The sequence below is a fragment of the Poromitra crassiceps genome (genome assembly GCF_964638095.1).
Source record: "Poromitra crassiceps genome assembly, chromosome: 13".
In the NCBI taxonomy this organism is placed as follows: domain Eukaryota; kingdom Metazoa; phylum Chordata; class Actinopteri; order Beryciformes; family Melamphaidae; genus Poromitra; species Poromitra crassiceps.
Genome location: NC_139644.1, coordinates 13,060,363 through 13,081,683, shown reverse-complemented (window position 1 = coordinate 13,081,683; position 21,321 = coordinate 13,060,363). Strand labels below are relative to the sequence as shown.

The following is a 21,321-nucleotide window of genomic DNA, read 5'->3' as shown; positions in this document are numbered from 1 at the left end:
TTGCAGGAGATGTTAATTTTGGTGGGAAATAATGAGCATGCAAGATAAAAACAGCACACCAGCTCCGACACCTCTTTCAAATTCAACACTAAAGTCCATGCTCCCTCTCCTACTCAGAGTACAACAATCATCAAAGGTGGCAGCCTAAATAGTTTGCATGCATTTGCATTGCATTTGCCTGCCCACTGACCCCCTTTTGGTGCAAATGTCTTTGTGGTTGGCTTAGCAACCTTGCCTGTACGATGAGGACACCACAATGACGCCATCTTCCTGTTTGACCAGTCCTAGGGGTGGAGTCATAACTACATTCATACCAAAAAAGGGATCAGCACCACAGACAATAAGGCAGTGACTCAAGCCATTGCGCTCGCCCCTTCAACACCTGTGTTAACATGAATCAGGCTGTACTCCAATTCTCTACATGAAACCCAATATTGATTCTACAATTGCATTCAGAAGGCAATTCAGATGCCCTCTCCAGATTCTTGCGTACAAACAAAACACTTGGGAGTACCTGGAAAAAACATGTATTATTGTATATTCAGCAAGTATTTAGTAGCAACAATAATCAGTGCTGAAGTTGCCCTTTAGGGACTGATCATAATTCAGTTTTCATGCCTTTTTTAATTGTAGGAAATTATAAAGCTGTCCCCTGATCCAATTAAGGTCCAATCAAATGAACAGGCATACTCATTCATCTACATATTTGAAAAAGCATTTAATGTGCAAGTTATTTACTTCACTCTCACTTTGATGACACCCTTAAAAGAAAGTAATCATACATGAAAGCCTACCGCAGCCTAGTCAACATCCAAACTCAATGTTAACCACATAATCAAATGAGGATAAAATTACCTACTGTGTTCAGAATCCGATCTGAACACCCTTTGGAATACAGTCGCTGTTGCTGAGTAAGTCAGTACAATAGTCTTGATTGACAAAAGAGAAGCAGTCTAGCAGCATCAACTGACAACAAGCGCATTTAGCATCGTCCATTTCAGAGATCTGTACCCTTACAGCACAGTGTTATTAAAAAAGGCACATTGGCCTCATTACATGACTCATTATCAATGAATCTGAATCCATCTACAACAACACTATTTTTTGGACATGCCAACATGTGTAAAATAAAACAAATTCTCTTTGCACAGTACAGCTACAAGATGATGTCCAACAACACCCTGTTGACAGGACAGCCTCTGACTTGAAGGCAGAGAAAGACGTGTGGACGGTTCTGTTGGGAGTCATTTCCAACCCGGCGAGCAGAAGGCACTTCATTTGGGCTGCTGCTGCTCTGTGCCTGCCAGTGGATCCTAGGCAGTGCATTTGATTGATTTATGTGTAGTTCAATATGGTAATTTTTTTTCTTTGGTATGTTTTGATTTGCTGCATTCATTTTTTGGACTTTTGATCTTTTTTTTAAGCAAGCACTTTGTAACTATTAAAAAAAATGCTAACAAAGTTGATTATACAATCAATAATTATTATGTAAATAGTCAATAATACAAAAACCTTCTGGGTCTAATCCAACCCTTTCTAAGTAAGGGTTAGGTGAAGCTTACAAAATATCTGCCTGTTCTGTCACCAGGAATGCATTTCTGTTGGTAGACCTACTTCCAATAGAACATGAAAAGGCCATAGTTCAAAGCATTATGAGAGAATGAACCTGAACCATGAAATTGAAGAATATTTAATATTCTGGTTAGCAGTCTGCTTTTACATACAATTCAGAGCATTGCGTTTTACTGAGCCAAATCTTCAGGCAACAATTTCATTCAGTATGGGACCAAAACCACTATACACACAGTAGTTTAATATATAAATACATACATGTAACTTTCAGCAATTTCATCAAAAATACAAATACAACAGTGCGAGATAAAGTCAATTCTGCACTTTAACATATATCTTACTATTGCATATCAGCATGTTATATGTTGGTCTTATGCTCATAATCTCATGTCAGAAAAATCCACAGTATATTACCATATGTACATGGAAGTGGATGAGTGATTTCACTGACACTTAATACTTTTGTTTAAGAACAATAATGAAGGCACATATCTTACAGTATTTCTCTACAAATGAAACTCCATTATTACATTGCAGTTGAAAAAATAGTTCATGGTTTCATTAGTATACCTTTTGACTCGCAAACAAATTGCAAAATGTAATATCAAAACATCTAGGCCAATTACAAAATAGAAACAGGTTCTAAGTGTTTAAAGAAAGCAGCACACCAGTAATAGAAAAGAATGTAACAAAAAAAGACCTCACCTCAATGTCTTTTTTTACCATAACTGCTAGCGTATTTCGGTATTACATCAGAGCATAAAGACAATAAGTCAACACTTTCTATACTGTACAAATCAGTGCAACAAGTTGAAGCCACTTACAAAAAAGTGTATAATATATACAGTGCAAAATAAGACTCAATGGGTTACCACATACATAAATTGTGATGCCTGAATACGCATCGGTCAGTAGAAAAAAATCCAATCTACTACACAGACTATTAGTAAAAAAATATATATATACACAAACATGATATACTGTACATAGAAACATAACACATCTGTGCGAGGCAAAAAGATATATGCCTCCACATAACTAAATTAAAACAGAAGCTAATCTATAAAATTTAGTATGTGGGCAATGTTTGTTTCAAGTTCTGTGTTCGGCCACAGGTATGCCATTTTACATGCGACCGGGCTGATCCTTCAGGGTGTGTAAACACAAGGGCACCCGTGCGGGTGACCTGACGGAGCCAGATTTTTTAATAAGGGCAGATTAATTGACCAAATTGCCCTAAGGCTGAGGCTCTAGTTCAGTGATGATGTCATTAGTGATGTCATCAGTGTGAGGCTATATAAGTGATGGGAGTATAGAGAATCGGGAGGAACCAGACGGACACGCTGGCTTCCACCCCTGGTCTGTGCGGGTGACCTGACGGAGCGGATTTTTTAATTAGGTGATTGCCCTAATTACGATGTCATAGAGACATGACACGCAGTGGTCATCAGTGATGTCATAAGAGCAAGTGAGCTACGGGTGAGGCTGCGCAGCAGCCGAGCAACTAAATATTATAAGCTATATAAATGCAATCTTGTATCTGTACTTGCAAAACAATAAATTATTAATACGAAGCTACCCCTTTTGCTTCTTGAAAATTTTAAAAGAGAAACTAATGTGTTTTTAAATGAAGAAACCTTTGAGAATTTGCTCTAGGCCTAAGTAATGAGATGAAGATATGTTCATGATCCAGCATGTTGACATGAGAGCCATATACAGTACATCAAGACCATTGTTGAAGGGGAAAACTAGCTTTCCAAAGTGATGTTGTATGCAACAGGTCCTTTGAATGTAAACCCCAAGTAGAATGTGATGTTTTCATTACCATGGGGCACTGAAGGTCCATAAAGAGCGGGGATACTGAACTTCTTTTTCTGACAACCCTCAAGGTACACTGTTCCATCTTCAGTCCAACCAGAGACACGTTTCAACATCTTCGCAATCTCTGGCATTTTCCATGCTTCTCCCCTGTGCCATTTCATTCGTTTCTCAGAGATGGAGAGCGCCTTTGTGATTGTTCCAATCTTGCTCTTATGGACAATTTTGTCCAAGCCACTCCCATTACTCAGAAAGAAATGGGTGAAAATCCTTCTCTTTCGCTGTGGAATGTCCTTCATCTTGGTCCAGTAGCCTCTTTTCAGGTGTTCAACAGCCAACTGCACCATTTCATATTTGGTTTCTTTTTCATGATCTCTGTCATGATCCTCTGGCCAAAATAGCAAGGTCAGCAAGAACAGGGCACTGGGAGTGCATCTCTTTTTCTCTGTTGGAAATTGGTGACTAAGTGCCTGCAGATCTTTCAGAGCTGCTACCTTTGCAGATTGAGGTGATAGGCAATTCAAAGCAATATGGGCTACTATGTAGCTAACAAGATCCATTTGATTTAAGTTGGCCTTAAATGGATTGCTGGGGTAGAACGATAGGATGGTTTCAAAAAGCCCTACTGGATCCTTTTCAGTCAGTTTGGAGAGGATGGAGGTTATATTCCCCCCACCAAGGTGATAGATCCTCATGCGTTTCATGAAAGGAGTTAAATTGGCTGGGTTTGGCAGACAGTACTTGGTACTTGGAGGTGCGCAAGGATAAGCTTCACTGAAGTACTTCCCATATTCAGATGACATTTTCATCAACCATGCCAGTGGATTGCTTATCTTCATCTCAGGACCATCAGTGGTCTCTCCATCTGCACCGATGTCCGTCTGGAAGTAACTGAGCTCCTCTGAGATCCATTCTAAGGCTTCTAACAGTGTCTTCTGAAGCTTTTTCAAAGGGCCATGAAAGGACGCCCAGGGTTCTTTAACTTCCTCAGGAATGTAATCTGTTAGCAGATACTTCATACGTTCTGAATGGCCATTGGTTTTGTTTGAAAACACTTGCAATGAAAAAATCAGTTTGAGCAAGCTGCATCCTACCTCAACTTCAGCAACAAATCCTAAGCTGTCCATCCTTTCCCTGTCTGCAACAGCTGCTTTCTCGCATTCTTTAAAACACTCCATGGCTTTCAATGCAGTGTCTACAGCATCTGCTGTATTTTGGGCAGTCTTTGGTACACTTTCAATGGCTTTGCACTTGGCTTGGAACCATTTTCTGTACACCTGGCCTTTTGTGTCTAGTATGTATGAGTTGTTTGGATTTTTTTTGGCTGCCATATCTGCCCAGTATTTTGCCTCTTCAAACTTCTCATAGGTATAGTGAAGGCGAGCAAGTTGTTGTGCAAAGAATGCATCTTCATGGAAACGTTCGTATGCTTCCTTGAGTAATGCGATTGCTTTTTCTGGGCTTTCAATTTTACGCACATGGTCAATCAGAAGAGAGAACAAACTATCAGATTCATCACCTCTGGTTATCCTGGAACGTGTTATGAATAGTGCTCTCAAAAACCTCAGGTACTCCTCCTTTCCAAATCTGTGCTCAAAAAGCACATTCTCACAGAGCAGATTCATTGCTAGAGTACTTTGGCTCTTTTGGTCCCCCAGAAGCTGTCTGAGAATTTCCTTTGCAATGAGCGGATGGATGATTCTGATTGATTCAATGTGAGTCTTGTCATCTCGAAGGTGTAGGAAGACCAGTTCAGCTTGCTCACTCAGAGATTTCTCAAATGTATGCCGGCGAAACCTTTCCATGTGGAAGGTTAGTGCCATCAGAGCTTCACAGTGGGATTGAGAGATAAATGAGTTCTGAACGTATGTATTCAGCAATGCCACATAGAGAATGAGGCGAGTGGCAACAGATTCATGATCAATGCCTTGGAGCAAATGCTTCACAAATTGTCCAACATAATGCACAATCGTTTCATGGTTGAATTCTTCGCTCATCAAAACGAATGTCAAGATGAACTGAGGCTGATAGCATTCCTCAAGTGTCTGTCGCTTTCCAGCGAACTTCCTCTTCTCTTGATCAGATAGTTTGTGAGTGACAGATACATTCTGTAATGGAGACTCCTTGCATCTCTTCTCTGGATTGTTGGATCGTCTGCAGCTCAGCAAGATGAAACATGGGTTTCCGTACTGGATTTGCTTGGTGTGAATGGCAACCTCTAGCTCATACCGTAGTTCATCAAGATATTCTTGGTCTAAATCTTCAATGAGGAGCAGCACAGGAAGACACTTCTGTGGATCTTTTTCTTCATATTCTCTGAGCTCAGCTGCGTGTTCTGCAACAACAGCAGGAGAGTATGTGGGCTTCACAACTGCACATCTTAGGGCTTTCCTGTTGTTCCACAGCACTTGTCTTGCCACAGTGCTTCCACCACTTCCTGGATGATGGTAGATGTTGATACTACTCACAGGACTCTGATCGACATTCCATTTCAAAGCATCACTGAGAAGTTTTGAAGCATCATGATAAGCATCCCTTTCAATTATCTCTCCAACATATCTATGTTCAGCAAGCCAGAAATGCAACCAGGTCACCCTCCCTCCATGGTAGAACTGACATTCAATGCTAGCTTTCTCTGCATTGATGTAGTCTTTGCTCGTTTCATCGCAATGATCGGTGGTCAGAATTTCAAGAGAAGGCATACTTTCCTCTACACGTGTTTCAAGGACACATTGGCCTTTTACAAAGATGGGTAAGTGTTTGGTAGCGCGTGAGGTTATTGGTTGGACTTGCTGCAATGTTGCATTAACGTGGCTCATTTTCATCCCAACAACACTGGAACGGTTCACCGTTTCTGTTTCACATGAGGCCTCAGCAAAGCTTTGCCACTTTTGAAAGTTTTCCTCAGATTCAGAGATGCAAATGATGTCTTCATGGCCTTCCATATCAGTAAAAAAAAACATCAAAGGTGCGCAAGAGTGGTTTCTCGACTGGTGATGTGAGAAGGAAAAGCACCTGGAATGTGCCTTTTGGCAAGATTTGTTTACAGATCAAGGAGACAGATTCCCTCAGGAGAGTCATTTTTGTCTTGATCCAAGCCATCTCATCACAGGGGGTTTCATTTCCTTTGTAATCAGTACGACCATTACAAAAGATCCAGCTAGTTTGCTCAAACAGATGCAAGTGGCTTTCAAATTCTTTGATGCTCATGTCACTGGATTTCCTATAGCTCTGCATGAAGTGCATGTTTGCAGCATGATGCTGAATGTATCTACTGCAAAGTCCTGATAGCTTCGAGTCTGGGTCAAAGTCGAACACACAGAATATCTTCATGTTAAGTAGCCAGTCAATGTTGCAAAGGTCATCAGGAGTGAATTTGTTTGTGACAAGTATGTACCATTTATCCTTTTCAATGAATTTCTTTCCACTAGTCATAAGCATTGTGAGCTTCCGCCCAAGGTCTGGGCAGATGTCTGGTGTACTGAGGAACTGAGAGATCTCTGCTTCTTCTCTTTGAGCATCCCTGTCTTTGACACGTTGGTAGAAATCACAGTGGTCCTTCTCACTCACTGGCTCTGTTTTTGAACCCACCCGCCGAAGAATTGCTTCTTTCTCATGTTCTATTTTATTAGCTGACTCTTTGAAGTTTGGCAGACGAACTGAATACACTTTGCTCTTAACAATACTTACTGATGGCACAATGTCAACCTCCACCACATATCTTTTTTCTGTACTTTCTCGATCCATCACTTCAATGAACCTAGGTGGCCGCACACACTGACGTACATGCTCCCTGTCAGAGAGAGAGAAACTCTTCTCAATGTGATCTAATGCATCTACATACATGTCCTTCTCTTGTACAGGAACACCAATTATTTCACCATGTGTGTAACCTGCATCATCTTTGCTGTCCATCACACCAAAGTGGATTGTGCCATTTGATCTGATATTCATACAGCCAGTCCCAAATTTAAGAACCTCTTTGGCAAATTTTGTTTGTAACCTTGTGCGGTCTAACGTAGCAGCTATAGCAAAAGACTTGTATTCGTGGCAAGGAGATATCAGATCAAAGGCACCAGATTCAGGTTGCAGAACCCTGTGCTTGACATATGTGAAATCAATGCCTTCTTTATCAAATGGTCGTGGTTTGCAGTCTTCCTTTGAAGTCAAAACACAGACAGACTGTTCTTGATCAGTTTGTTTCTCCTCTAAGACTCCTTGATCTGTCTCTGGAATCTGTGGTGGATGACTTTCAGTCACAGGAAGTTGTTGGACTGATTTTTTTGTAGGTCCTGACTCACTTTTTTGGTCACCAGTGGGCCTTTGCCTCTCCTGGGAGTTAATAAGATAATCTCTCTTTTTGATGATCAAATGAGCAGGCCCTGATTTCATACCAGTCTCTGTCTTTAAAAAGTCCTCAGTCAATTCAAGGAGGGTTTGTCCATCTACCTCTTCGTCAAACAGTTTTTTGATGTACTGCTCCTTCACTCCAAAAGTTCTTAGCCAGGAGCTTACTTGAGATTCAGTCCATTTCTCAGGCGGCTGCTTGAGTTCGTCACCTGTGTAATGAGAAAAGAGACAAATAGCAGCTGTGATTGTAAATAATTTGATGATGGGACTATCAATCTACTTCAGTCACATAAAGGAGCATTTTGGTATTTTTCAACCTAGACAGTGGCGGCCGGCCACTAGAGGGCGCCAGGGCGCTGCCCCACCTATACCCACATGGAGCAAGAGTACCTGGCTGGGAAAATAAAATGTTATATATATATATTTTTTTTTATGAGCGAGGTGAATATTAGATAGTGAGTATATAATCTGCAATAAATATGTAGATTCATAATGATCTACATGTGTAGGCTACTGTTTTTGGGTCAATATTTTCTTGCACCGAATTGCCACGGACGCCGTCCGGGGACTTCCGGTTTACTTCCGGTTTCCACCAGTGCAGATCATTAGAGTATCAGGATCTGTGTAGTTGCACATGCGCTGTTCACTCTAAAAAACAAAGGGATTTGGGAGGGCTCTGGGCGCACGTATCTAGCGACCAGGTGGAGGTGGGGTCAGGTAGAGTGAGTGTCGTGACGTAGGCTAGGCTACGTAGATGGGTAGCGACGCAGTATATATAAACACTAGTAGCAGTCCCACGCCGACGGCTTTGTTGTCTTCCTGCAGCACGCGCGCAAAGCAAAATAGTTTGTTTTCAACTGCCATAAAACACAAAGGACGTTTTGCAAGAATGGAGAAAGAAAATTCTGTGAAGTCACTGAAAACGACGCCATTTGAGAGACAGACTTTACAGGAGAAGCATCGAGTGAAAGAGCTACAGGCTACAGACAGAGGAAGAAAATACACTCGGGTATTTTTCAGACGTTTCTAGTAGCTAGTAACGTCCGTTACTACTTGCTTGATTTAGGGCTGGAGTGGACTATAATTCAATAGCCTATTATTGTTGTCTTTCAGTGGAATCATCGTGATGATATGAAGTTATTTTAATAGTGACATTTTTGCTGTCTAAATTGATGATGACAAGCAAATGTTACTTAAAGGCCGGCTTTACCGTGAATATATATGAATATATATTAATTCTTAAAAAATCTTAAATTTCGAATCCGTTGAAATTTTTGAAATTGCTTGTTCACAGCCAGAGGAAAAAAAAAATGAAAAAAAAAAAAAAAAAAAAATGGGCCAGGTGACGCGTTTCGACGCGAAACGCGTCACCTGGCCCAATTTTTTTTTTTTTTTTTTTCATTTATTTTTTTCTCTGGCTGTGAACAAGCAATTTCAAAAATTTCAACGGATTCGAAATTTAAGATTTTTTAACACATTGAATGCCAGCCATGTTTTCATTCCTGTAGGTAAGTTGTGCCAGGGGTGTTTTTGACGATTCTGGCTCATTTTAGAACAGCCGAGGATTATTTTCTGTTAAGAATTCATGAACAGCAATTATCTAAAAATAACTAATAGAATGTGTGCTTTCTCTGTCTAAAAGAGTTAGTTTGCAGAGTTAGTAGTTATGTAGATATTAGCCGTTGAGTACAGCATGGTTTCAGCGTCTGGAAATTTATTCAGAGATAAATGGCTTTTTGTGAAACAGTCACTTTAACCATTCATTTTTGGCATCAGTAAGACCGTCAGACATTCTAAACAATAGTTTTGAACAGTAATTTCCTCCATAACAACAGGAAACACCCCTCTCATTCAAACTCCTCCCTCCGTGTGTCTTCTCCTCCTTCCTCCTGGCTGTACAGCGGGCGTGTCAGAAGCGCTTTTGCTGCTGCCTGCCTGTGTGCCTGCCTGCCTGCTTGCCTGCGTGCGGACGCTCCTTGTGCGAGTCAAGATGGGCCGGGGAATGCGTGGGCGATGGGCAGATGTTGATTCTGGCCTTTCTGAGGTGTTTCAAAGTGTGTTTCACCTATGATCTATTTTGCAAATCGCTCTCCGCTCTCTGTGTGCTGCTGCCGGTGCGCGGCCGCTCTCAGGCAAGACAAGTCTTGAATGGATTACTGTAAAATCGCGTCGCCATTTCCTTGAATGGCTTGCTACCGCGGTGTGTGTGTGTGTGTGTGTGTGTGTGTGTGTGTGTGTGTGTGTGTGTGTGTGTGTGTGTGTGTGTGTGTGTGTGTGTGTGTGTGTGTGTGTTCGCGCGTTGCTGCGCGGCTCTGGGGGGAAGGGATCTCTGTCCGTTCTGTGTGTGTGTCTCGGGCTTCTGACTGTAAAATCGCCATCGAAGAGGCGGCTGCTTTTGGTCCCGTGGCTTTTGGGTCCCATGGCTGTGGCTTCTCTCGGTCTCTGTCGCCACTTAGTGGTCGGTAAAATAGATTACACACATGCTCTTGCTCCAAATAGTTATCTCAAAGATGTAAAAGGGGTTGATTGATGTCCCACCGTCAAAAAAAAAAAATCTTTATGTAAGACGAGTTAGTCCGTCCTTGGCACTTAAGCGCTGGATTATGTAAGACGAGTTAGGTCGTCTATGGCACTTAATGTGTTAAGAATTAATATATATTCATATATATTCACGGTAAAGCCGGCCTTTAAAAACTGATCAAATGAGGTATGGCAGGAATATTATTTGAAAATATAAGGTTTGTTTGACATCACCATTCAGTTCAATGAGATGAACACTGATTTTGCATATGTGAAACATATGATATTGATATTGAGAAGAATCCTTATGATTATCATATTGATTTCAACCCCATCGTATAGCCCTCCCTGGACAAAAATGCACCAGCCGCTACTGAACCTAGACCCTATTTTCCTAACTTTTTTGTGTCAAAGTGACTCATCTGAACAACAATTTCTGAATTTGGTCCAGTATTGAGCGAGATCACTTCAGCTGGCAGCTGTGCAACGGGCTGGAGTGGCAGCAGACGGGGCATACGCGAAGCATCCATGTAGGTCCACTAAACGAGCTTGTTTTTGCAACTGACAGGCTCAGATTGTCATTAGAAGAGAGAGAGAAAATGTACGCTTGTATTCATCTTCTGCTTGATCCAAGTCTCACTCAAGTCTCGTGAGAGTTGCATTGTTGCAGGAAGTCAGCTGTAGAAACATGACTGAGATGAGCCGGGATGAGTTTATTTGGTTTGGATAGGGATGCCAGTGGCAACTAATTTTCCCGACATTTAAACGGAATTTTTAATGATGACTAGTCTATAAGTAAGAAAACACTCGGAAAACAGACAAAACTGAGCGCAATTTAATCTATAAGATTAAAATGCCCCAAAAAAATCTGTGTATTTCAGAGCCATTTGAAACCGCTAATTACGTTCGTCATAATCGTTAATATTCACAACATCTTGCGCTGTTTATGAACATTGCACATCAGAAAACATCAACAACTCACCCCAGGCTAAATTCAGTCCATTTAACTTTCAGAATCCTTTGCAAGTTGAGTGGAAGCATCTTGTGCAGTCATACAAGCCATAGCTGCATTATCTTGTGTGGCTATGGGTTATCTTGTCTGGCTACATTAGCAATGCCATAGCATCCACATGTTCTTGCGTCCACATGCCTGTTCTGAATGTAGGTCGAGTGGTGAACGTTATATGCCAGTTTTATCTGACAGCCTACATACAACCATATTTTCATTGAGTGGATCAAAATACTGCCAAACTGCACTGGTTTTATGAGATGACATCTCCCTTCCGCTCCTTTTCACTAGGTTACAGCCAATGGTCCACTCAAACTAACACATGCTGCTAGTGTAGGCTCTCGATTTATCTGTTATCTATCTATACTATAATGACGATAGCGTCTGTCTCTCTGTCTCTCTGTCTCTCTCTCTGTCTGTCTCTCTCTCTGTCCTTCGCGTATCTCGAGAACCGTTGGTCGGATCGACTTGAAACTCGGGGGGTGCGCTGATGGCGACCAGACGGAGTGCAGTGCCCTATTTTTGTGCGATTTGGACACGAAACACGTTCGATATTTGAATATTTGTCTTCAGTTCTGCTCCTTCAAGCCCTAAGCCCCAGCTTTAAGTAGCGTCGTTGACACTAACAGGGGAAAGTCAACACAGGAATGACCCTGTTAACAACCCTGTGTTTAGGGGGGGCATCCCTCCTCAGGTTCCAATTAAGAGCAGAGGGTGAAGAAATCTCCTCCTATGTATGTGCCTGTCCAAATATGCATTTACAAGTCTGTCATGAATAAAATCAAGGGGAAATAATCAGTAGAGCTCAGTGATCTTAGTTAACACATTCAGTGCCAAGGACGTCTGTGCACGTCCTAAAAAAAAGTAACGTTCAGTGCCAAGGACGTCTGTGGACGTCCTAAAATCATAATTCATATTATTCCATAATTCTGCTGTTTAAGGTCGTACCCAGCCAGTGAGCATGAATCCCTTCAAGGGATCACACGGCGCCACCTTAAACATCGTCACAGGAGCTGCTCCACCCACCTCAGATCCTTTACTTTGTACAGGAGACAGCGGAGAAAGTGGAAACCGATGCATGCTTTCTGGACCATTTCTGCCAGAGCCGTATATATTGCTCTGTCTACAGCGGAGAGTGGGCTCGGCTGCATCCGCGCTCACAACTGAGCTCTTATGCTTCTATCTATCTCCACACGATTTCCTAGAAAGCCAGCATGCCTGCCTTTTCGTTCAGTCGCGTTTGCCAGCGCGCATCATTTCCTTGATGGGCGGCGGGGCGCTGGGATCTGTCCGGGGCAAAAACGAGAAAACAAACTGTGCGTGTGGGAGGAGCCCGCAGCTCAGAGGTGGAGAGGGGAGAGGGGGGAGGGGGGGGGGGGGGGGGGGGGAGAGGGGTGTGTGACACACACAGGCTGCACAGAAACCACACCACACGCCACCACATCAGAAAACACCAGCCAGAGTCAGTGAATGTTGTCGAAATTAGAGTGCAAAAGGTATTCATAAAAGGGCCTGTATCTTGGAAACTAAAAAAAAACGACAGAAAACCCTTGAAAGTGCACTTTTTGGAGAGGCTGTAATTTCATAATGGAACTGTCTAGAAACAAAATTTCTTCTTTGGAAGAAGCAGGAGTGTTCAATCTTTCATTAAAGTCCAGCCCCGTTAATATAGCCATAATAGAAAAAATTCTATAGCTGTTTTCAACTGAATGGAAGTGAATCTGGCACAGGCTCCAGACAATTTTACTGAAGCGCTGTGGCACTGAATGTGTTAAGTGAGATTTCTAAGAGATTTTTAAGTGGCTATAATGGTAGGCTATAATGAGTCACGCATTCAGAAATAATATCCTAGGCCTCCACTTCCAGGAACTTCAAACTTTGGGAGTGTGCCCTATTGTGCAGTGCAGTGCCCTGTTTTTGTGCAATTCGGCATAGCGCCATCTACTGGCAACATAGAAAATGTGGTTTATCTCAAGAACCGTTCATCCGATCGACTTCAACTTTGGGGAGTGCGCTGATGGGAACTCGACACAGTGCAGTGCCGAATTTCATGCAATTTGGCACAGCGCCACCTATTGGCCACACAAAGTGGTTTATCTTGAGAACGTTCGTCCAATCGACTTCAAACTCGAGGAGTGCGCTTAGGGGGACTCAAGGAAGTGCACGGAGCTGAATTCTGTACAATTTGGCATAGCGCCACCTACTGGCAAGACAAAAAGCGCTTTATCTCCATAGCCATTTAGCTGATCGACTTCAAACTTCAAACTCGGGGAGTGCGCTTAGGGGGACTCAACAGAGTACAGGGAGCTGAATTCCGTGCAATTTGGCATAGCGCCACCTACTGGCAACACAAAAAGCGGTTTATCTCGATAGCCATTCATCTGATCGACTTCAAACTTGGTAAGTGTGCTGCTGGGAACCTGACATATAGAAATGCAGAATTTTGTGCAATTCGGCACAGCGCCACCTACTGGCAACACAAAAAGTGGTTTATCTTGAGAACCCTTCATCCGATTGACTTCAAACTTGGGGAGTGTGCTCCTGGGAACTCGAAGCAGTGCGGCGCTGAATTTCTTGCAATTTGACATAGTGCCACCTACTGGCAACACAAAAAGCAGTTTATCTCGAGACACATTTGTCCAATTGTGACTTCAAACTTGGGGAGTGCGCTGCTCGGGCCCCGATGGAGTGCGGTGCCGCATTTCATGCAATTTGGACTTATTCCAGGACTGTCTGTATGTCTGTCCTTCGCGTATCTCGAGAACGGCTTGTCGGATCGACTTCAAACTTGTGCTTACGGGGACCTGACAGAGTGCAGTGTGTGTGCGGGGTGGAAGCGCCCACGGGGTGGTGCATGGGGGAACGGGCACTGCACTAGTCTATTGTTGATGCCTGGAAGGAAGTAGCGCAGGTTTGTTTACATCTTGGCATTAGAGGAGGGGGCTTACAGTAGTGGCTGGCGGCAGAGCTCTGGCTGGTGGCTGGCAAAGACGCAACTCTCCCGCCCGCATTGTTTATTATGATGATGATTTAAATTATGCATTTAACCGACTAGTATTTCTCGTGCCGACTAGTGAGGGAGTGGGCGTTTAAACGTTTAACCGACTATTCATCGGCATCCCTACTTTGGAGCACAGAAAGAAGAGAGCAAAGAGAGAGAGAAGCAACAGGCAGAGGGTGAACAAGCTGCTGCAAGGCCTACAAGCATTCATTTTCTGCCTCTTTACAGTATAATAACAATCTGAGCCAGTGGCAAAAACAAGCTTGTTTAGTGGACCTACATGGACGGTTCGCCCATTGCGCGGCTGCCAGCTGAGGCGATCTAGCTGAACAATACTGGACCAAATTCAGAACTTGTTGTCCAGATGAGTCACTAGATACAAGATGTAAGAGAGGAAAACAAGGTCTAGGTTGAAAAATACAGAAATTCTCCATTAACTAAGTTAAAGGTCTCATTTCGTGCAAAACCTGTTTTTCCTTGTAAATACATATATCCTGTTGTCATCCCTCAGCCTTGCAAACCTGAGAATCTGGAGAGCAACCGAGTTGTATTTCCCTTAATCCCCCTCCCCGCGACTCTCTTCTCATAGCCACGCCCTCTGACAGTCTGTTCCCTTGTTGGTATGTTTTGTTACGTACCATTTGGTACGTTTTGTTATTTGTTACATTTTTATTTGCAGATTGTGTGAATCAACCAGAGGGTACGCATATAGAGAGAGGGATGAATAGAAATGTATATTTTTTGTAAGTTAGATAGACATATCTAAAATTTTGACTAATCAAAGCATCGGTAACGTGTCCCACACAAACATACTCTTTGTCCCACATTTGGTTTGCTGGAATCTGGTCACCCTAATTGTGTATCTTGGTTATGTATGGGCGATATGTCAAATGGGTGAAACTCCCAAAAAGTTGGTGTATCCCTTTAACCAAATCACACACATTTAGGCTATTGTTTATTGTTTATTGAATGGATCCCCATTAGCTGATGCCGGGGCAACAGCTAGTCTTCCTGGGGTCCATGTAAAAGCATATAATATAAAAACATGAAAAATACATCACACTGATGCAAAAATACATAATTACCAAACCTATTACAATATAAATAAATACATCATAGAGTTAAGATGATGGTAACTCCGGTCATATACAATAAATTCATCATATTCAACATAGTATTAAAAACCTGTCATGTGGTCAGCTGCAAGAGGTGTTTCTTTAAAGCTATCTTGAATGATAGCTTACTTTGTGAGAGATGAATGTGAGATGGCAAAGAATTCCAGGATGATATGGATCTATAAATAACTGTGTGTTTGAGGAGATTTGTTCTGGGAGCAGGAAGTGTTAAATGACCAAGGCTTGCATTTCTGGTATGATAATTGTGAGTGTTGGTACATTTCAAAAACTGTTTGTGAAAGTAGTCTGGCGTTTGATTTATGATAATGTTCCTGAAGAACATTAATAGACTGCAGATCAGTTTTTTTCCAACAGGTAACCAGGATAGGTGCGAATGCATATATGAAAGGCTATTCTATTGTTCTCTTCTTTGAATAACTAATCTAATATTTTTTTCACTTCCATTCACTGAGCCTCCCCTGAAACTGCTTGGAGCCCCCATGGGGAAGCCCGCCTCCCACTTTGAAAACCTCTGAAGTAGGCTACAGCAAACACATAATTTCAGCCGTCAAAAAATCTCTGGGAATTTATATTTTCCATCCCGGGAGACAATCTGGGAGGGTTGGCAGCCCTATTTGTTCCACTTGCTTTTTGGCTGGTGTGAAAGCGAACCGAACCAACTGGAAAACAAAAAAATATATCATTTTTGCGTCTAGTCCGAAACGAGAAACCGGACTAGGCAGGTGTGAAAACGAAAGCTGAAAAACCTGAATTCTCCTATAAGGCTTCAAATGTGCTGTTTTTACCATTTTCCTCCAGATGGAGCCATTTTCTCATGTTTGGAATAGGAATCAATAGACTACTTGCACAACTCCACTACTTCCTGAAATGAGTAGGGCAGTTTGGTTTCCTGTCCTACACTATTGGATGAACTGATTACTGTCAGGTGTGCCTGACTGCTGCAGTCACAACAACAGTGATCAGGCACACCTGACATTAATCAATTCATCCAATAGTGTAGGACAGGAAACCAAACTGCCCTACTCATTTCAGTAAGTAGTGGAGTTGTGCAAGTAGTCTATTACATGAAATTGTCCCCTATGCCAAACATGAGGAACTACAAGGCCCTTAACCCCAACTGCTCCAGTGGAGCTCCTCAGTGGCCAGCAGATCAGGCTGTGGTTGTACTGGTCAGCTTCCAGGTATGAATATGTGTGTGAATGTGAACAGGGCACTCTTGAAAAAGAGAGCATTGCTCTCACTGAGACTCCCCCTCTATAAATAAAGGTAAAAAAACAACAACCTACAAACCATAAATTTTCCTTTGGTTACTGCAGAGTGTCCGGTGTTCACGGCAAGACTCTTCTCACCGCAGAGGCACAGCATTTATGATAAATGTGGTACCGGCGCAGTGTCCGCGAGGAGCACAGAATCAGCTGTCAGTTTCCATGAAGCGAATACTTCTCTGGTAACCAAATAACAGCAGTCTGAGGAAGAGCAGTCTGCTCGAAACGTTACCAACGGTGCAATACAATTAATTCACTGGAGCCCATGCAGTGTGCGAGCTGTTTTATTTATTTTTTCACTGTTCCAACCAAATAACAGCAACCATTAGTCAATCTGCCTCGGAACTGACAATGGCATTTGCGGAGGCCTCCACGGACTTGCCGCCCGGCCCCCCCACCCTGCAACGTGAAAACACTGGACACACCGCAATAACCATAAATTAATCATAAAGTATCCTTAACGCTGTTGTTCAAAAACATTTGGGGAAAATGATGACTTTTACTTACCCATGATGCTTGCCTCCTTGGATGTTACAGGTGGTTACAGGTCACCTTGGCCAATTGATGGAATGGATCAAATTACCTCTGTGGAAAAATAATAATATTATTATATAAAAATAAGATGTTAGATTCATCCTATTTTCAGATGATTAGGGCCAAATGTGAAAAAAAATTAGTTCAGAGTTTTAAGTCAGAATTCTGAGAATAAAGTAAGAATTCTGACTTTGAATTCAGAATTCTGACTAAATCTTTCACGTGGCCCTAATCCTCTTCCGTACATCCTGTATAAATGATAATACATGAAAATGGCCCACATGCAGGCCTGTTTCATCAAACTCTAGCCTTTTTTTATGGCCATGGTCGGCTAGCTGTAGTACATTACATTACATTACATTACATTACATTACGTCATTTAGCAGACGCTGACTTACAATATCACATTTTGTCACGAGCACAGAAAATAAATATGCAACACAATCAATGACAGTCATACAACAGTATGTAGTAGGCCTAGTGAGAAAATGTCATGTCAGACAATAAGTCATTGGTCTACCATCAAAGTAGAAATACTATACATACATCCACCTAGCAACTTGAATTTCCACAAAATCTCAAGTTTTCTGTCGCTGCTTGTGCATTGGAGTGCACTTTGGCAATGCTTCTGGAATGCTTTAGGTCACTGAATGCACTGCTTGTCACAGCAGAGGCCCGGGAGGTGGGCTCAGGGCAGAATGACAGAATCCCCCCCAGTTAAATAATGGTCGATGTCGATGGTTCTTTTCAAATCACTGAAATTCGCATTTACATTATTTTCAGTCCATACATTGCCTGCGACTGCTGACCAATATAATATAATATACGGTAATATAATACTGGCAGGGCAATCAGACCGACCTAAAGATTTTATGCAGTTTGTTTCCCAAGACAACAAAATCATGAAAATAGCTATTTATTTAGTTCACGTCATTTAACATTGGATCTGTATTTGTTTAAGCATGATTTTATAGCATCAAAAGTCAAGAATGACGACGTTACCTTGAACTGCATGCATGAAAATCTTTTTCTCTCCTTTTTTGGTTTAGTTGTTGTTGCTGCTGTTGTTGTTTTTTATCTTGAGTAGAATCCTTCCAGAATCCAGATGCTTCTATCTGTACAGTGTACACAAACAAATAATTTAGATGTCACCCTCCTGCTGCTGAGCGCTGCTGCACATCATTCTGTATTGAGGAAATGGTTTGCATTTACCCAAATCACTCCATGTGTTTTGTTTCTGATGAAATGCAACTCTCCTACCACAGTCCAGTACAGTACAGTAGTTGATAAAACCAGGAACCACACACCCAAAGTGTCACGTCGCGTTACAGGCTAGGCAATAAAAAGGGATTTAATGTACAATAAGTCAGGGCTAAACCTTTTTGAATAGAGTTGTTCTAAAGTCCAGTCAGTTTTATGGGCATGGTGTTGTTCACACTTGGTCCCTTTCAGGCCTTAAGTCAGCATTTGTGTGTGTGTGTGCATATGGTAAAAACACCAAAAGAACTCAGACCACTCTGAATGAAGTGAACCAACGGCATAGCTACAGGTGTGCCAGTGCCACCCACACAGGCAGCTGGCACACCCAAAAAAGGGGGAAAAAAGTGTTTTGTTTGTTTGTCTGCAAAACACAGCAGCTGTCATGCACAGCCTGTCATGCGTAAGTGTCCGACTGTTCGCTGACCTATGACTCTGTGCCCCAGAGCATCATGGGAAACTAGCTAAGCTGTCTAGTAAAGTAATGCAGCGCCAAATCAAAAATACATGAAACAGAGCTCGCTTTTAAGCTTTTTCGACAAAGGCAGGAAACGTCACATTGACGAGGAAGAAGACCACTCATCGCCCTCCCCCTCAACAAGTGCGGCTTGTAGTGCACCCGTTCCCGCACCTGTATTGGTGGTGGACAGTGGAGAGACAGTGACGAACAATGATGTTAACAGCGGAGGACACAGCCAAAAACACACCGGTGGTTTGTGCACTCTTTGGAAAAAGTAGGTGTTTTTCATCTAAATGGTACAATAGATAGTTGGCTAGAGTAGGCTACAGCATTAAAGTTGATGCTGTTGAGACTCACCACTGCCACAGCACCACTTCTGTGTCACTGCCCCTCCCTGCACTGCAGCAGCATACTTTTTTGAGATACCAAAGTGGTTTACATGTTGCCAAAAAATACAATTTAATTGACTGCTTCTATCTGCTAATAATGAGTGCGAAAAGGAGCAAACATTGATGGTTATGGTCATATGGTCCTATGTTAATATTCCTCTAAATCTGGCTTGAAAAGGCCACCAAATGGTTTGCCCGCTGGCACTAGCCAGGGTAAACCCAGCCTCCACGTGACCTCTATCTATGTGCTATCAGGAGGCTGGGTTTACCCAGGCTACGCTGGCACACCCTGTCTTTCTGTGGCACTCCCAATGTGCCAAGTCTGGCTACGCCAGTGAAGTGAACCGAACTCAGACCTCCTCGGAAGGTGGTGAGTTCAGTTCACTTGCATTTGTCTACTCTCTCCAATTCATTTCAAGATTGCGCTTCCATTATAAAGATGAACATCCTGCCTCACATTAAAAATATATATATCTCCATGCTGCCTTTATCACCTCTGGCTGGCCACTGGGATAAATTATAATGTCACAAGCATATTATGAAGATTTGGTGGTTTTATATAGACAACACAAGGAGGGACATTAATACAGGCGTCTAATGCCGGGTCTGTGTCTAATATGTAGGCCTACCAGTGTTTTTAATGACCTCCAATGTCACGTCCAACAGATGAGTATTGGATGCAACAGGTGATTCTGGATTCCTTTGCAGGCATTCTGATTGTGAGGTGAGGAGCATGATACGCTTCACAAACGTGAATAACTTGTATGCCTTTTGAAGCGTTTTCTAAAAACCGTAAAAAAAAACATGTATGTTCCAAAAGTCATAAAAGTTAATCATGTTTGAGAAGATTATCATGCTGAACTTAAGCGAAACCTCTCAAGAACCCGGATGTAGACTTCTAAACTTATTCCTGCGGCTCTCTATTCTTTTAAAACCACTGAAATTCGCATTAACGTTATTTTCGGTCCATAAGCTTTTATGCAGTTTGTTTCCCAAGTCGACAAAATCATGAAAAGAGCTATTTATTTAGTTAACGCCATTTAAATTGGATCATCGATCTGTATTTGTTAGCTACTTTAAGCATGGTTTTATAGCATCAAAAGTTAAGAATGACGCTACCTTGAACTGCATGCAGGAAAATATTTTTCTCTCCTTTTTTGGTGTAGGCCTAGTTGTTGTTGTTGCTGCTGCTGCTGAGTAGAATCCTTCCAGAATCCAGATGCTTCTGTCTGCAGCCTACACAAACAAATAGCCTAATTATGTCACCCTTCTGCTGCTGAGCGCTGCTGCTGCTGGAGGAGGAGGAAACGGTTCGCGTGAGCTCCCGTGTGTTTCGTTTCTCAGGAAATACAGGGGCAAAGTGACCGCCTACTTCCTGCTTCAGCACTGTACCAGAGATTTTCATCCGCCATTTATTTTCCCATAGACATTTCGTAAAATGCTTATACAAATAGTTTTACTTGTTCAAACCAAACGGTTCAGCTATATTTAGAAACAGGAGAGACTACATGATATTTCACTCGGACCAAAACGTCGGATTTAAAGAAAATATTTTTTCGATGTAGTTTTTAAGTTTTGGTCCGAGTGACATGTTCTATGGTCTTCCGATTCTAAATATAGCTGAACCGTTTGGCTTGACGAAGTAAAACTATTTTTATAAGCATTTTACGAAATGTCTATGGGAAAATAAATGGAGGGTGAAAATATCCGGTAGAGTGCTGAAGCAGGAAGTAGGCGGTCACTTTGCCTCTCTATGCGACTCTCCTACCACAGTCCAGTAGCCTACATTCAGGTGTTATGGCGAGTTTTGCACCCCTCCCGCCAAACGCATCCCCACCCCACGGGAGCATTATTGTAGCCTATTGATTTATATGGAAACATAACTGTTTAAAAATGATATAATTGTCAGGGCACACGTGACCTCCAGGCCAGGGGTCTGTCCTGGCTCAAGGCTCATCCAGACTGACTTTGATGGATAAAATCCGCGTGGAGGTGACTTCCATGCTCTCT

General features: G+C 42.3%; 1 protein-coding gene across 1 annotated transcript; it reads right to left on the bottom strand.

Moving 5' to 3' along the window:
- Positions 1 to 1,740: 1,740 nt before the first annotated feature.
- LOC310787968 (sterile alpha motif domain-containing protein 9-like) lies at positions 1,741 to 20,570 on the bottom strand. The gene is given in 5 exon segments (XM_083649419.1): positions 1,741 to 6,347; positions 6,349 to 7,949; positions 17,179 to 17,256; positions 18,208 to 18,320; positions 20,431 to 20,570. Coding segments are annotated over 3 exon segments (4,632 nt in total). The 5' UTR covers positions 17,183 to 17,256; positions 18,208 to 18,320; positions 20,431 to 20,570; the 3' UTR covers positions 1,741 to 3,320.
- Between the last annotated feature and the right edge of the window lie 751 nt (positions 20,571 to 21,321).